This window comes from Pelophylax lessonae (assembly GCF_965119305.1).
Source record: "Pelophylax lessonae genome assembly, chromosome: 10".
NCBI classification, from domain to species: domain Eukaryota; kingdom Metazoa; phylum Chordata; class Amphibia; order Anura; family Ranidae; genus Pelophylax; species Pelophylax lessonae.
This window is the reverse complement of record NC_138777.1, coordinates 102703851-102722707: the sequence shown is the minus strand read 5'-3', so window position 1 is coordinate 102722707 and position 18857 is coordinate 102703851. Positions and strand designations below refer to the sequence as shown.

Here is an 18857-nt window from a genome sequence, read left to right as displayed (position 1 = left end):
ATCAATTATTTCTTACAATTTGGAATTATCAGTCTATAACAATTAGAATTTTAAAAGGGGGATTAAAACAGAATGTAATCCTTCAGGATCAGTTATTTATACTATGTTTGAAAGTAAAGCCCTATTTGCGCAGCCATTTTTAAAACACAAACTTTCTGGAAAAAATAAACCTAAATTAACTAATGTGCACACAAACACAATATAATAGCCATTTTTTTTGTAAAATACAAAAGATGAGGTTACACTGAGTAAATAGATACCCAACATGCCCATGGAATGATGACATTAATTTATCCATAGGTGACACTTTAAAAGCCTTCAATGTTAGGAGTTTAGAGGTAAATAGGACATCTGCTGATAGAATTATTGCTCTCGCTCTGATGTTCACAATGATACCCCACGTTTGTGGTACAATCATCCTTTACATACAGTATGCATGCGGGACCTATGTATGCGTTCATATTTGCATGTGAGCACAGGGAGACAGGGGCATGCTTTACATTTTTTTAATATTTTAATTGCGTTTAATTTTTACAAAGTCTCTATTTTTTTAAGATCAACTTTATTGCCAACAGAAGGGATGCACAACATCCCCTGTGATAACATGGGCTGTGACAGTACTCTTTACTAAACCACTGCCTTGCTGCTCTAACAACCAGAGGGCACTAGAAACTGCAAACACCCAAACAGAAGATAAGAGAGCAAGGCTCTGGTGCAGTTGCCTTTATTTTGTAATAAAAACTAGATCAAAATGCACTCACCAGCAAAGGTGAATCAGGGCTTATTAATCACCTCCCCAATATAGATAAACTTACCTGGTTCCCTTATTATAGTAGATTTGTGTCAATCTTGTCTTTATCATTCTTACCATTTCTTTTTTATTTTTGTTTTTGTCTAGAGGTATAATGGGACATCCATTAAAGGAGTTGTAAAGGCAGAAGGTTTTTTTTTTATCTTAATGCATTCTATGCATTAGGATAAAAAGCCTTCTGTGTGCAGCAGCCCCCCTCACACTTACCTTAAGGTCCCTCTATGTCCAGCGATGTCCACGAGTATCTCAGCCATCCAAGATTAGCTAGCTGACTTTGACCACAGCGGCAGCCAATCAGGGGAGAGAGGGGCTGGACCGGGGCCTAGTGTCTGAATGGACACAGGGAGCTGTGACATGGCTCAGGTGCCCCCCATAGCAAGCTGTTTGCTGTGGGGGCACTAAACAAAATGCCACTAAAAGAAAGCTGTGTGTGAAAAAAAATTATAATTGTGTACAGTGTTGCACGGCCGTGCAATTGTCAGTAAAAATAACAGTGCCAAAAAGCAAAAAAGGTCTTGTCATGAAGGGGGGGGGGGTAAATCCTCCAGAGGTCAAGTGGTTAATCAAAAAAGTTTTGAAGAAGATTCCGAATTTGCAGTATAAGATAATTAGATAATTGAATAAAGTAGCTACCAAAAATGTTGAGTTTTATGCCACATGTTGTTTTAATATTCATATTTGTTTCCAGTTACTATATAGTTAATTTTTCTGAATTTTTCCAATCCAGTAATAGTTTTTAGAATAATGGATTATTTATTTTATATGAGCCATATGTGTAGGTACATATATTTTTAAACAGTTGCTTTCTTACTAGCGTTACTACATCCAGGTATGCATAAGCATGATTATACACCCAAGCACGATGCTGGCTTGTCTGGCAGCCAGGGAGGCTTCCTGTGTATGTGAACTGTCAACGTGTATGTGTTTAAATATAGAGGTGACTGCATTCGGTCCAGGACTGCTGCCATTTCCACATTGTCAGCTGGAGCACTGATCAGGGGTGGTGGGAGGATATTGGTGCACAACACCATGGTGGAGAGATGCGATTGATGAGCTCCGATTCATCTTTGCTTGTGAGTGCATCTCTATCTAGTTTTTTTTTTACAAAATAAAGGTTATTATTGCCCCAACACCTGTGAGCTCTTCTCCTCTGTTTGTGTATTATAATATAACATAGGGTTACGGCCTAAGGGCATGTAGTGGTATTTATATTTAAATCAATCTCCCTCTGGAAAATATAAATCTTTAAACCATGAGTAAACAATCAGTTTTAGAATAACTATTGTTTAGTATCCATAACCATTATTAATATTATGCACGTTTTTACAGTATCCATTGAGCTTCAAGAAGAATGTTCATGTTTTGTTGATTGCTATATTTGGACACCTAAAAAATTGTGCAGAATACAAATTTATAAATATTGCTCTAGTTTCCTTATTTCTTATTCTGAAATATTAGCTAGTTTGATTTATGTGATTTCTGGGTATGTGACGTAGGATGTGTTGTATGATAAATAATTCCAACTTTCAAGAAACTCATTTTTTTTTGTTCATGTTTCTTTCAGAATAATGACCCAAAAGTACAAGAGCCAGTAATCAAGTATTTTCAGAATGAGATCAGTAATGGCAGCCTACATAGTTTTCAATTACCCTCTGTGCTATAAACAAATGAAAATTATTTTTATAGGTATATAGCAGGGACCAAAGTTGCACAGACACACTATATATATATATATATTTGTTTTTTAGGGTTTTTATTTTTTTTCAGTTTTCCTTAGAGTGAGTAAGAGTTAAAATTTCAGTCAGGTTTTTATTTCTGTCTGTGACTGTGTGGGTAGATAATCCCTGTCGGTGACTCCATGAAGAGGTATTTCCTCACTTGGAGTCCCTGTGACACCAGACAAATGGCAGATCACATGTCACCAAGACAGGAAGGAGTAGACTGCAATAAAAGCATGATCAGAAACTCTGATCTTTCCCACTTTCCTAAAAATGTGTTTTTGTTTTTGTCTGTGGCCTCATTGGAGAAATTTCCCATAATGTCCTATCATGACAAAAGTGAGGTGAAATCTCTGGACGCAAAAACTTACAGAGGCTTTTGCTTTTTCGTGTTTGGTCTAAAAAAATACATACTGGCAGGAGTTTGGCTTTAAAATAATAAACAGTACATAGTTTCCAATACCATTTTTAATAAAACATGTTTTCTGATACATACCCTGGCTGTATCATCTGCATCCTCTTCATTGATAGAGCTGGAAGGAGATGGAGTTGCAGACTTGCTGGCTGGTGGAGAGGGTGAAGTATGAGGAATGGCAGTTCCACCAATATTTAGTCCTAATTGGGCACTGAGCTGGGACTGGTTGATGGTGGTCAGTTGACTTGGAGACATTATTCCTGCCCTTGCAACATCGGACATATGTACGAGAGATCTCATAATTAATGAATGATCCTGCCGATACTGGGACATCTGAGCTTGTCTCTGATCCTAAGAAGGAGAGATAAAGTATTATATGATCAAAATGTAAATTATTCACAGGAAATCCATGAATTACATAATAAAAGATTATGAGCTGAACTGACAATATATTTCTAAACATTTAAATTGAACACCGTTAAATTATTCTATTCTCTGAGTTTGCAGCAAGACAATATTTACTGTAGATTTTCTCTCTATTGGATGCATCAATCTGCTTTTACAATGGATGGAATCCTTCTGACCCTTAACAGGTCATGTATAGAGCACAGGCAGGATCTCAGAGCAGGAATGTCATGATGTCAATACCATAATAAATACTAGGAGTTGAATAAGGGATTATTGTACCTTAATTACCACTTCAATAAAGGGCACTTTTAGCCCCTTCCTGCCCAGGCCCATTTTCTGCCTTCAGCGCTGTCACTTACTTCCTGACTTCCCCATAGATTTACTGCTACAGGGTGGTCGTTTTGTGCAGAATCCCATATATACGAGTGATTCTGAAGTTCAGCCTAGGGGGCCCGCCATTACTCACAGCAGAAGCCGATCTGGGGGTAACTGGTAATGGATGCCTGCCGGCACCCTTCGATTATTGGGCAGAGACACAGAATGGAGCTCTACCTATGTAAACAAAGTGATGAATTTAGTGTCCCTACAAACCAGGGATAAAAATCTATCACTTCCCTTAGTAAAAGCAGTACACAGCTTACACAAATAACTGGCTAGGCACACAGTTAACCCTTTGACCACCATGGATGTTTAAACCCTTCCCAGCCAGTGTCATTAGTACAGTGACCGTGCATATTTTTAGCACTGATCACTATTAGTTTTCCACACAAAGTCACTGATTGCTGCCAATTACTATTGTGCAAACTAATCAATATAAGCTTATTGGGATTTTGTTTAGCAAAAATATATAGCAGAATACATATTGGCCTACATTTATGAAAAAATTTGATTTTGTAAAAATTTTTTTTATTGGATGTGTTTTGTAGCAGAAAATAAAAAATGTTTTTTTTTTTTTCAAAAAATTTTTTTGTTTATAGCATAAAAAATAAAAAAATCAGCAGTGATTTAATACCACCAAATGAAAGCTCTATTTGTGGGGAAAAACATTCATTTTTATTTGGGTACTGCGTTGCATGACTGAGCAATTGTCAGTTAAAGTAACGCAGTCCCATACCGCAAAAATAGCCTGGTCATTAGGGGGGTAAATCTTATAGAGGGCAAGTGGTAAAGGCAGCAAAGCTAAAATAATTATTTGTTTGCAGTAGAAAATATTCAATGTAAGTGAATTAATTTTCCTAATCAGCAAGCCAGTATAACTAAACAAAAAGTCAGCATATCTTAAAAAGAAAAAGAAAAGTGTTAATAATGCTAAATATACATGATTCTAGATAAAATACCTGCATTAAAAGGTTCTTCTATTTAAAGTGCAACATAACATGTTTAATTTACACAAAACCTTTTTGAATCTCATTTCAATGCTACACATAGGGAGCCATGTTATAAAAACAGAACTCGAACTACATCTTATAATCAGTATGCATTTGTCACTTACACCAACATATTTTACAAGCAGTTAAAAAATAACTATATAGACATAATACAAACAGTTTCCACACAAGATAGCACAGACATGTGAAATATTATGTGCTATCTTTTTAGCAGCTGGGAAAGCAATTTCTATGTAAACTCAACAACAGAGATAAGCATGTGTTCAGTTAGTGAACTAACTGGTCTAGAAAACTGTAATGATAAATAAAAAGCAGGTCAACTGAACAATTTAAGTAAGACAGGAGGTAGCAGGTAGCAAAGCAACAGGGGAAGCAGAGGTAACAATCATTAGTAGGCCCATGACTCTGGGGAACCAGCTCTGACCACCAGTAAAGAATGCTGGTTTCATTTCCACTCATTAGGTGAATGGGACCATTGGCATGGTGTGTCTATCAACAGGAAGACACTTTGTTAACTTTGTTTTTATTAGGCTTTTTCAATTAAAGTCTTTAATTGCTAGCAATATTCAGGGAGTTTTTACATACATTGAAAGGGATCCTTTTTGTTTATCAGTTTAAAATGTAACTCAAAAGGGTATTGGATGGGGAAGGGAAGGATAAAAGTATTATCCACAATGCTTTCATAATATGAAATATAATTTAGAATGGTTAATTTGAGAAATTAAGAATGTTCAGTTATATTCCTTAAAATAAGTATGCAGCATAAAATAGTGAATCAATTGTTTTTAATTGTTTTCAAATCTTTCTTGAGCCAACTTTTTAACTTAGCAATTTTTGCAATCTTTTCGAAATAATAAATAAAATGTATTCCTAACTGATCAATTGTTTTCTAGGAAGGTTTTTCTTTTGGGATATACAAGGGAAAGGAACCAGTTCATGAAGCATTATTAAATAATGTAAACAAACAACAAAGTTTGTAATTTATAGATATAGATAGGGAAACTAGGGTATGGGACATACACATGCCCTCCCAGTCTTCATTAGTTATAGAAGGAATTAGTAATTGTCATTTAAGTCCAGCCAAAGATGGAGCAAATTTATTTCCTGCAACCATGGCTTAACAGGGGAATATCCCCTGCGGAGTCATTGTTCCAGCAGGGTAAGTCATCTATAAGAGCTGATAGCAATAATTGTATGTAAAATCTGGCAGGCTGGTTGTACCAAATTTGATTGATCAATCAACTTGGGCACATTCAGCCTGTCCATACATAGTTTGAATTTCTGCCAGTTCCTGCTGAACTAGCTGACATTTGAAAAGTATATGGCCAGCCTAACTTAGTAGTGACCTTTTTAGTATGGATTAAGCAAGGGGACAGTTCAATAAAAGACCTCCATGTGCCTGGGATTTTAGGTTTCTGGTAATTGGATTGGATAATGGGGTCTCTGACGAAACTGGGTAATCAAACCATGTCAAAATTGAAAAAAAATTGTAAAAAGGGGGTTTCTGGCAAGTCAAATTTCCCTTGTAGTTGACAGAAGAAAGGCAGGTTTTCCCTCTAAAATATATATAATAGAATGTAATTCCACATTTTTCCTGAATGATGGGTCTGGGATGGCAAGTAACTGACTTCAAAAAGGGTTGCTCCAAATTGATAAAGCATCAGAGAAATCTTGGTATTCTAGGATTATTGTTGACCTCTTACTGACTGTGCCAATTAAGGAACAGGAAGCTAAATGAGTGACACAACCCCTTTGTAAAGGAAATCCCTTATGTGACAAAATGTTCTAGCTACACGAAATTCCTCCAGCAGTCAACCCTTGCTGCATACACTGCTGTTGCTCAGCTTGGTCTAAAGGGATTCTTCATTGAAGGCAGTGAGCCAACACCAAACTAAAATGCAGCCAAAGTAAAGGAAGCAGGTGGAAAAAAATAAGAGGTTCACGGCATAGGTGAGCTACTCAGCTGTGTCCAAACTAAATCAGCTTTAAAAAATGTCATATCAGGTCGAAGAAAATTAAAAATCATTTTATATTGAGACACTGAAGTTTTTTGATTTGCAATTTCACATACGACACCATCTGAAGGTTTAAGCAAATATTTTTTATTTTGCTTGTTGAGTATGGGTTGGCCGGAAAAGGATCAATTTAAATATGTACTACAAGTAAGTCAGGGCTAGATCACATAGGTGTCCAGGAGGGAAGAACAGGCCCTCCTGGCCACCCATGTGATCTAGCTCTGACTTACTTGTAGTACATATTTAGAGGAGGACACCATATATCATCTACTAACTGCCTGTCAACTGCTTTCTGAAAAGTGATCCACCGTGGATTGCTGTTTAAAGGGATAGCAAGGGCTGCCACTCATCTGAACATAGCCTCAGGGTCTTTAACATTGTGCATATTGTTAACTGCAGAAAAGACCTTCAGCTGAATCATATTAAAAAAAAAAAAAAAAAAAAAAAACAGGACCATGGTCCCACTATTGTTTTCCAGAAAGCTGTGGAAAGTAGAGAGGATAAAATCCTTTGCTTGTGGGTTAGTTATAGGTGGTATTTCTTTTATTAATATTTTATGTATGACCTATTGTATATCCTGCCCAGGAAAAGCTCAAAATAACCAAGTAGTAATAGAGAAGTAAAAATAGCACAGCACATATGTGTTGATTAAAGGAATGGTATTCCATTTTTAATTATAATTAGAAAAATATAACCAAATTTCAAGGTGATTAAAATATTAATTACTTGGGAAACTGAGTTCTAATTGCTCATCTTCAGGCTATTGAGAATTCAGTAATTCTATGTGGGCTGATTTATTTTTTTTTTTTCTAAAGACTGTTTGCATTTTGCATTCTAAGGAATATTATACTGGGATTTTTCAAGAATAGGAGATTTAGCAGAAGAATATATTTTACCAAAAAGAAAAAACAGTTTGCATTTAACTCACAAATGTTGTTGCAGAACACTTTGATTTACATGGCAGACTATGAGGAGAAGTAGAGCAAGACTTGAGAAATCAGATGTGGCATGTGTTAATTTATTTGGCTCAGCTAAATTTAAAAGTCAAAGCTATAAATTGATTTGATGTAAAATAAAATGACACTTGCATAGGAACTTAACAGGAGGTAATAAAATGCCAATTTTCCCAACATGCTCTGTAATGACTGCAGAAAGTACAGCTTATACAAGTCTTTCCTAGCCTCCGTTTGCTTTATTGTACAGATACGTTTAATGCACACCGAATGTAACATTAGATGTTGCACAGCTCCAAGTGGGGTATGAGATCTTTTGCTGCTGTCCCAGGACGCCAGGTGAAAGCCTTGGGTCCAAACCAGAAGTAGGCACATGTCAAATAGACAATGGTGGCACTTCCAGCTAAAAATCTTCACTTTCTTCAGAATCCATTAAAAATCCAGGACACGGCATACACACACACACACATCTCCTAATGATCTCAGCAGACGCGTTTCACACACCTGTGCTTAGTCATTGCTCTATGACTAATGACTAAGCGCAATGACTAAGGTTAATGCACAGTTTACATGCCTGTTTTAGAATATTACAGTGTAAATGTGGTAATTTATATTGCATCATAAACATAAAATATACAAATGATCTATGTGGTTACAAGGTTCTTTAATTTCTTATTTCTGCCCACAAACTTCATGTTTTTGGAATTTGCTATAGAATGAGACATGCAGATACCTTTTTTTTTTTAGGGTGCCCATTCACATCATATTCTGGTGTTAATAATGCACAAGTGTTAATGTCCATTGTGTTTAGGCAGCTCATTAACCTGAATGCAAAAAAAAGTGCATGCAAAATTTTTAGCGATGCAGCACATATGCATATATGTTGGGCAGGTGCATTGGGGTTCTAATAAAAATGAAATGCTCCACTTCAGTACTTTGTGTCCTTCACTTAGAACAAACATGCAATTTTCAGTTTTCACTTATGCATTTGTACAAGTATAGAAATAGACATTATGCAATCTGTAGTTTAAAATAGGTAGTAGTAACTAATCTTTTATTATTCGGTATGAGCTAAAATAAGCTAGTTACATAAAATGTGTATCATGACCAATTGTGCTGCTCATAGGATAAATGGGTCTGAAACACAACCAGTGTTCAGGTGAAAAAGTAAAAGTCCTCTAGGTAACTATTTCTGCATACAGAGATGACTGCATGAGACAGGAGTTTGTTCTCCACAATTAAGTGGGTTGGGAATGAACGTTTTTCAGACTAGTGGGATACGGATAGGTGAATAATTGGGACAGGTTATTGCATGTAACTCCGAAGATGTAGTTTTTGAAGTAATCATTTAACCAACAAAAAAAGGTCCCTTGCTATCTTTTTGGTCTGTTGAATATACTATTTAAAGGGTTTTGTTATATACAGTATGTTCAATAAGTGCAAAAATACCTTTTGATTATGTTAGAAATGCAGAGCTTTCTTGTGTTCTGTGCACACTTCTCTCAAGGAGTCGAATTAGCCCTCCTAGTTCTTATCTTGGACTAAAAAATAATTTGTGTCTATGTTGTAGTAAAAAGAGAGAGGGAGAGTTTATAAGTACTTTAGCCAAATACTGCTGTGCATGGCTGACACCATTATTTTTAAGTATTTTTAGAGTTTTCAAAGGGATAAAACATGGGATAATGCACATGTATTGCAGATATGTACTGCTTATGCTTTTTTTTTTTTTACATATGCTTTAAGTGAACTACAAAGAGCTGAGATCTTCCAGATGAATATTGGAGAGATTCTGTCCATATAGTACTAATGACATAATATCTATAGTTCCACTTTAATAATCATTATCAAAATGAATGCTTATTTGGTCTACTGGTAATAGAGTACAAACAGCAATATCTTACTATATGTGCTTGTAAAGAGCAATGTATTGGCATTGCATGTATGGTCCAAGCATTACTGTTTAATACAATTACAATTCAACACTCTAATCTTGCAATTCACATATATTCATTACTGGTGAACCATGAGGGGAATACAGATCAGCCTAATCATTTTTTTTTCTTTTTTTTTACAGAAAGCACAGTTTAATCTCCAAGAGAACTGACTGCACTTTTACTGGTCTCACACCAAATGAGAATTGAATGAGAAATGAGAATTCCTTTAAGAAAGTAAATAAAAGGTTTTACCATTTATCTAAAAGAAATCTTGGAGTCAGTGGACCACTTCTTATGTAAGCAACAGCAGTGGCCATGGCCTGATATAAAAAAAAACAAAAAGGAAACCATAATGAACACTCACCTGGGTTATTACTAGTATTTTTATTCAGGGTTTACTTTAAGAATAAATAGAAAATAGCTTTAAAGCAGATCTCGAGGATTTTTTTTCCCCCATGGGTCTGTGCCGACATTGCATTTTGTCCAGGGGCGCACAGAAAGGCTATATGAAACGTATCCCTTCGATCTTCTGGATAACAGTGGTCCCCCAAGTCCAGTGGTGGACTGTTCCTTCCATCCTCACTTCCAGAACTGGTCTATGGGCATGATAACGTCTGGACAGTCAAAGCACAAGACCTCTAACCTGCGGGTGGGGGGGGGGGGGGCAGTCTTGCGCTCAGAGGATTGGTGAATTAGGCAAGTATATCCTCCACTCTCCTCACTCTAGACAAAAACGAGCAGTTAAGCCCACTGCATTGGGAAAGCCTCCTAGAATTCTTCTTTAAAGTGATATTAAAAGGTTCTGTTTTATTTTGCTAAAATAACAAACTTGTGATATTGTTTTGCACAGAGCATTTGGTCCTGCCCCCCCCCCAGAGAACCCCCCCTTCAAACAAGCCGCTTGATAAGGGGGGAACTCATGCGGGCTTGACCCAAGCTGCACTGTGTGTGTCTATTGAAACACAGTGTGGCCTGGCCTTGTCCCCACTCCATCATCACTGAATTTCATTGACAGCAGTGAGAGCCGATGGTAAGCTTCAAGTGAGGAGGGAGAGAAAGAGCAACATTGCTGCTCTCATGCATGTCCTTGGATTGAGATCAGACTCAGGTAAGTATAAGGGGCTCGGAGGGGAGCTGCACCTAAAAGATGTGTTTTACCTTAATGCAGAGAATGCATTGAGGTAAAAAAAACCTTTAGCCTTTAGAACCTTTTTAAGTGGTAAGATGTTTGAAAACCTTTCACCTTGGTAAATCATTGTGCTTTGTTGCCATTACTAGATGCACATTATATGCTATACATGTTGTATTACCTATGTTGTAGTGATGTTCTAAGATAACATAACTACAGAACATTAATATTTAGGAACAGTATTAACGGAGCCTTAAACATATAATTTTATGTATATGAGTATTACAATAATTTCCTTTTTTAAATGATACTATTTAGCAGCACTGCTATACATTTTTGGTGTTGTCATGTTGTAATTTTTTCAACATCTATCAATCTCAAAAAAATATATAAAGTTTGGCTGCTGGCGTAAGATAATTCAGATATTCTGTAGAAGAAAACTCACAAACAAAAAGGCACAACCTCACATTAGATGAATGATTACGGCCTTCAAAATGTAGTTGTTCTCTAGCTGTTAACCATAGTAATAAACATCTTCATAAAAATAATAAGTGCTTGTTTTAATAGAATGTTCCACGCATTAAACACATTAATGACCCATGAAATAACTGTTTTATCTGCAACACATTTGGCAAGATTGGCCCTACACTGTATTAATTGAGAATGCGCTCATGTTAGCTAAATATAAGGTCATAAAGAGAAGAGATAGAAATATAAGCAAATGCTTAAAATACACTGTATAAATGTCTAACAAAAATAGATGTCTGCCAAGCTTAGCCTGCTTATTTAAAAAACAAATACGTCATTTTTTTATAATAAAATATCGGTTGATATTTTACATGAACAGAGTAATGTGCAAAGAGATAAAGGGATTCCAATGTCAATCAAATGTCAATACAATTTTATTATGTGATCGTTCCATCCTGTGATTATTGCCAGAAGGCCATAAATCCAAGTAAATAATACAGTAGAAGAATTAAGATTTGAGAATTAAGATTCTAATTTTGATTTCTATATAATGTTTAGGTTTACACTTTAGAATTGACAGCAATAATAGCAAAAGCCATGTAAGATTTAAGTTGCATGTCATGCAAAGGTTCTTATGATTTGATAACAAGATGCTTTTGGTGACTGTAAAGCTAAAATACAGTATCATGCCCCTCTTCTGGATACCATATAAAGGAAAAACGCAGTTGAAGAAGTTTTTTCCTTTGTAATGACTTTGGTGTGTGGCACAGACAAAGACCAAAAGGGATACAACCAGTTAATGGAAAATGAAATGACTGCCCAGGACAAAACATCTTCATAGGAGTTCATTTTTTAGGACAGCAGACTTGTTAAAAGGAACAAAAAGGAACAAAACAGCAAATCTGAAAGTGCAGGGAACTAGAGCAACAAGTTAGCAACCATCTTTAATGGGTCTGAATATCCTAAATTAATGTGAATACTGCACAGCTTGGGTTACTGTCTTTTGCACACCACTATAGCATAAGCTATAGAGTTACAAAAACAGTTACATGCATCATTTACGTATTGTAAAAATCAAGATAGCATGAGTGAGAACACTCAAAAATTGGGGATTTATGGCTCAGAAAATTGCAAATCTAATTTAGGAAATACCACCAACATGCATACCAAAACATTAATTTTATATTGAGCTTGCATGCTCTTAATTTTTCCGAGGAATGTTGCAGGCTTTGGGTTGTGATAAACATATGGCAAGGCTTAATGGTCTTTAAAGAGGAACTGAACTATGGAAGCAGTTCCCCCAAAAAAGGAGGCAGAAAACAAATAACTAGTCACGAGTATTGCACATGGCCTCTTTGCAGCTCATATTTTCATCATTAGGCCTCTTTCACATGGGCACCTCTGTGCAATGGATTCTGCTTGCTTAGCGAAGGATCTCTCCGCTGATCCCTGCTGAATAGGCGGACGAAAGATCCTGTCCACTCCCCTGTGCAGATTGGACACAGACAGTCCCCTCTCTCCTCTATGGGGAAATTGGATGGAAATTGATTGCCTGTCTGTTTTCATTCAATCCTATCTGATATGATCCGCCAAACCGATGGAAAATAGGACAACCATACATCTGGATTTTGCGGACAGGATCAGATCAGATAGGGTCGGAGTTCAGCGGACATACGCAACTACATTGGGGAGACTGCAAGGTCTGATTAAGTCTGCCTGAAAAACTGACAGGCGGACCTGATCAGACAGCCTGTATGAAAAGGTCCTTACTGACTTACCATGACTTGTTCTGCACTGTGTTAAAGTGGGCATTTTGGTAGAGGAGGTTTTGCTTTATGTCACAGCCTCCAGCAAGGAAAACAGTCAACAGCACAGTAATGACATAACCAAATCGAATGATGATGTTGAAGTTCAGAATTTAGGCTAGGAGTTCCTAACACCCAAAGTGCACTGCAAATTTTTGGGTGGAATTCAATACAAATTGTAGCATTTTTCAGGATATTGTTTAGGCACAATAACATTCCTAAACATTTTCTATAAGATATCAAATCTTAACTTTCTGAGTTCAGGTCTAAAAGTAAATCAAATGAATAACCGTGATCAAAATATGATGCATCACAATATATCCTAATCTGGGTTATAAAAGATCACCCTCCCCCTCCTCAAAATTAAGCAAAGCTCTAGTGTTGTTACTACGTTATGGCCATTTTTCTTTGTTAGCAAATAATAGATGGGCAACAATGCTGTTTTCTAGCACTTTGATTTGAGACAGCTAGCTATATTACACCACCCAATGAATCTGCAGTTCAACCCCCCCCCCCCCACACCCCATGTTTTCTTTTTTTTTTTTTTTAATGGGTATAGTGTCACTCAAAAAATGAGGATTTGTGATCAATCTGATCAAAACCATCCATTTTCTCCTCCTACATAGGTACCATTGGTGAAAAAAAACCTGTGAGTGTCAGACAGAGGGACTAATTACTTTAATGAGACATTAAAAACCTGCCATGATTAGGATGTGGTAATGACAGCCTTTCATTTTAGTCAGGCTGAATGGATAACTGTAATAGCTCCACACTATACTTTAACCTCTGTGTATGCTGTTTACTGCTACACTTGCAGTTAATGCAAATTATAACAGCTGTTCTTTATGAACACCACTGAATAACTGAGGATTGGTGTATGTGCGTATCTGGAAAATGTAACTATAGTAGGTGTTGCTCAATTAGCTAACATGGATTCAGTGATATGTGAATACTTTTTACACAATTATCTACATCATCTAAGTAACTTTAACAGGCTTCAACACTATACAATAGTAATGACACATTATTGAGTTATAATTTAAATGTTATTACTGTAACATTACCATAAAAAGCTCCCATGATTTTAAAATTAAAGATCATCTCCTGTGATGACAGATCATAGGTAATGTGCAGAGAAAGACAATTCAACACCTATTATCACCTGGTACTATCCTGGTGGTGTAGGATCAGAGATGGTAATTGTCTTAAGACTTTATATTGTTATCTGCATATGTACAGATGTTGTATGTATGTTCTGTATTTAGTAGCAAGGATTTACCTAAAACAGGTACACATTTATTAATAAGCCTTTACTTGCCAAAATTAATCAATATGTGTGTGGAAGACTGCAATTTGGTCTTAAATGGGTTGCCTGGCATCTCAAAATCTACTGAAGAAGCCTAAACGTTTCATTAAACATGTTATTAACAGAGTATAGAATACTTTTTAAAAAGAGTTTGCAAACTCTGCCAAGCAATAAAAACAGTTTAGTCTTCTGAACCATCAAAAAAAAAAAAAAAAAAAAAGAAGATGTGATGTCTCACCTTTCACTTTTCTATTTCCAGGATACTGAGTTTATATGGAGGAGTCAGATCTCAAATATTTAAAGCCAAATCCAAAATCCTTTGTATAAAATTGTATTAATCTAATAAATATCTCAGATTACAGAAGAATTTAATTATTTCCCTTGGTACAAGTAATCTGTGTAAACATATTTACCAGTCTTTACACACAATGTAAGCTATGTTGCTCTGTGAAATGATTGAGAGCACATAAGTAACATTACAGATGGTTTCTCTCATTTACTAAATCTATTTAAGGCTTTTAGAGCTGAAGATAAAAGGTCCCCAAATAATATATTTGACCGTCTTCTTTTTTGTATATTGAGAGGAAAAGGAATTTCTAAATTCATCAAAGCTTGCCTTCTCTTATGTACAACAGACTAAGCAGAAGAGAATGTTAACAAGTTCAATTTCCATTCAATCACTACTGCTATTCTGAGAAGTGTTTCATTGCGGGAAAGAAATAAAAATAATCTATATGGTAATTATAAGGACAAATTCCCAAGTAACTTTCAGCTACATGAAAGGTCAGTTCCATTCAAGATATTTTATCAGTGCCCTGCACATACTTTCTGTCCTGTCATTTTAAATCTGAACAGTATTTTATTTTCCCATTTAGAGCTACCTGCAGAATTAAGTACTTAAGCCAAATAAGAAAAAAAAGAAATGTTGAATTCTGGCATAGGCTATAATAGCACAGAGATAAATCGTTCAGCTGTTCACTTGCAAGCCTCTGGGGCTGCAGATTTTTCTTTCTCCTGGTGCACTGTGGGTATTCAAAACTTGTTCAACATGATTTCATTTCATTTCAGGCACTGCCTGAGAAAACTAAATTACCGAATCAATCATACAGAAGGTCAGAGTGAGACTTCATTACAAGTATTGCATGCTTGCATGAATATCTTTCATTTATGACTGACCCAATATGTCACAATAGCTGTCTTGTAAAAATAATCCACTTTTTTGAAATTGATGTAGCACTGATGTCAATACTGCTCAGCAAACTGGACAGATTATAGGGAGGTGTTAAAGAAAAGGTGGGGGGGCTCCTAAGGCAAAGATGTAGTCATATACAACTGCTATCTTTTAGATAGTTGCAGGCTTATAAAAAACAGACAAAAGAAATGAGATTGTGGGCTTTATTAAAATGCATTGTAATTTATTTTCGTAAAAACACGCCAGTAGAGAGATCATCATGAAAAAACGCACAACATATATATATATATATATATATATATATATATATATATATATATATATATATATATATATATATATATATATATATATATATATAAAAACTCTCTCACACTATACCAGTTTCAACCTTTTTTTCAGTCACGGTGACCTTGAAAAGTATTTTTAGTCTCAAGACAGCTTGGTCTAAAGCTCCCTACACACAGGCCAAATGCCTGGCGACATCGGCCAGTTCAATAAAGACTGGCTAATATTCAGCTCCGTGTGTATGCTGGCCGGTCCCGACAGAGAACTGGCTTCTGTCGGATGAGCATGCTGGAAAACCAGCAGTCGAATGGCTCCCAATCAGCGAAAGCCATCCCCCTGTCAGAACACAACAGCTCAGCGGGGGGAGATCGCTGTCATCATCACTTTATTGTCCTGATTGAGCTCCTGTTCCTAACATCGGCTTATTAGTACAGTGGCTCAAACCAGAGCAGGTTTTTTTTTCATTAAACCTGCTGGGTTGAACAGGAAAAAAAAAAACTCATGGTGTGTACCAGGTTAAGGCTTGGTTCACATTACTGCATATCAGGGAATGCATTACCAACACACAAACCTTTTGCTCTTTAGCAGACACACAGGGGTGCTATTAATTCTTAATGATATCCCGACGCATTAGAAAATGCATTTTTGGTGCAGTGGGACTTTAAAAAGGGGTCAAGGACTTTTTTCCCTGCTTTTTTGTGGGTCGGGCAGCCCATTAAAATGAAATGGCTGCCTTACATGCTTTACCTGCCTAAAACCCAGGGCCCATTTCCAGGTGAGCTTGGGGGGGGAGGGCGTTAAAATCATGAGGTTGAGCTGCTTTTTTACCAATCTCCAACTGCTCCCCCTTTAGCTGCAAAGGCAGCAGGCAGGGTCATACATGTGCTGTTGCCACAGCAGGAAGAAGACCTCCAGGTTAATGGGGCCAATCTGCTACCACCCCATAACCGCATGCAGTGCATGGGAGTTGTGGTAGTGCCGCATTTAGGAGGGTAAAGCATACATACACACATAGACTTTTAAAAACTGCAGTACTGTACCTGCACTCACACTGCTGGGTACTGCACAGCTGGGGAAGGTGGAGAAGTCAGGACTCTGGAAGACACCTCCCCCTTCCATGGATATTCACTTTATTGTCCTGATTGAGCTCCTGTTGTGCTCATGTACAAGTTTGGTGGAGCAGTGGGAGCTCAGTCTGATCTAAATGCAACCAGGATGCCACAGCACCCCTGATGACCTCAGGAGGCACTACACGGTTAAAAAAGGCTGCACTATACAGCCAAAGCCGAGATTTTTGAGGAGGATTTGATTAAAACTGAAGATGGAAAATTTGAGTATTAGGCACAGCAACCTAATTTACACGGTTGTATGGTGTTTTGGTATATGCTGCAAAGCAGGTTGCTCTGCTTCGCTCGTTTCTTTGGTGCTATAAAATCTGCCTGACGCGAATTGTTTGTCAAATGAAGATCGTATACAAAAAAAAAACTCAAAGAACGGGGCCACACTACAGAAATCCTACTGGTAAGTTTATTGTGCATTGCTGGTTGTAGGCAACACCCCTTAGACATATTTTACCCCTCCTAGAGCTTAATTATAGAGACCTCTATGATTAAGCCTCAATTCACCCACAGGCCCTGTGATTAAAAAAATGTATATATATATATATATATATATATATATACACACATACACACACACACTGTATACACACACACACTGAATATAAAACGTACAGCAAATGCAAAGTCACATAATTTGCTAATGGCTTTATTTTACTTTCCATTACTTTCCTCCCCATTATTAAGCAAGATGGTAGATAACAAAAATGGCATTGTTTCCGTTTAAAGCGTTCCATGCTCAGCTAGCAACAGTTCTAATAACAGGTATACAATACAACCATGGCGGGATCATTTTTAGAAACCTTATCTGTTGCTGAGGAAAGAATTCGGTCTTTTGTAGCCTGCAATCATTTTGTGATTGCACCAAAACTTATAGCTATTACGATAACAAGCATGTTCACTGCACTTTATGGATCTCTAGATGTCTATGAAGCTATAAGAGAAGTCACTGTTCATTTTTAACACTTTTCCACTGGGAAATATATGAGGGCAGTGCAAAAATATTATTATTTATCTGGCCAACACAACCCTGAGGGAAGCATTGATGAACTTTGACATAACCTATTTTTAACCATACCTCTGGCAATTGCGCATTGAAGTTTATAGGTGAATGTGTCAAGTAGACTACAGAACAATGATAAACAATATTTCTCATAAGCTCTGTCATAATGCATTCGTTTTCCCTATAATGTGAGTATCTTCTGATGTTTTTAAAGGAGAATCAAGATTTGTATTATAACCCAAAGTAACATGATTATTTAGCCTAGTTAAAATGAATCTATGCATTTCATTTTACATTTGATAACTCAACTGATAAATACACATAATAATGCAAAAGGCAGATAATGGGAGAAATCATACATTTTTCCCTTCCAGGAGGTAATCTCCAATTAAAGTTTTATAAAAAATATTATAACCATTTACTGGTTTCATCCAAACATCGGCAGATGTGTCTACCCATATTTAAAAGAATCAAATACTTTTTTTTTTTTTTTTTATTATAAATATTTCTTCACATAGTAAAGCACAAGTAAACAAGTGACATTTTCTTAATGGTAATTTTTGTGCTTCCTCTCCCAACAAAATAATGCTACAGTAGATTAAACATACCTACAACCTTGCTATGGGATGTTTTACTGTGTGACCTGCCCAGGAACACCAGCAACTAAAATCTTTACAGTGTTGCAAAAGAGGACCTGTGCATGAGCACCATGTAGGAAGTCCCCCGTTTGACCATCAAGCTGCAGATAGGTTTATGTTATGTTGAATTGATTGGAGGCTGCGGAATTTAGCAAGGCTCATACAGGTCTGTGCAGTCAAGAGGATCATGGCTGTTGCTAAATATGACCTATTAATAAAGAGCTAGATGGAATGGGTCAGAAAAGGACAAATACACATTCTTTAGTAT

At 36.6% G+C, this 18857-nt stretch overlaps 1 protein-coding gene across 2 annotated transcripts in view; it reads right to left on the bottom strand.

Annotated features, from left to right (window-relative positions):
- TOX3 (TOX high mobility group box family member 3) overlaps positions 1-18857 on the bottom strand; it is a 184850-nt gene that overhangs the window by 11634 nt on the left and 154359 nt on the right. For both annotated transcript variants that reach the window (XM_082270811.1, XM_082270810.1), the window contains one exon: positions 3026-3295. In XM_082270811.1, coding sequence (XP_082126937.1) covers positions 3026-3295 — 270 coding nt within the window. The remainder of the gene's footprint in view (positions 1-3025; positions 3296-18857) is intronic.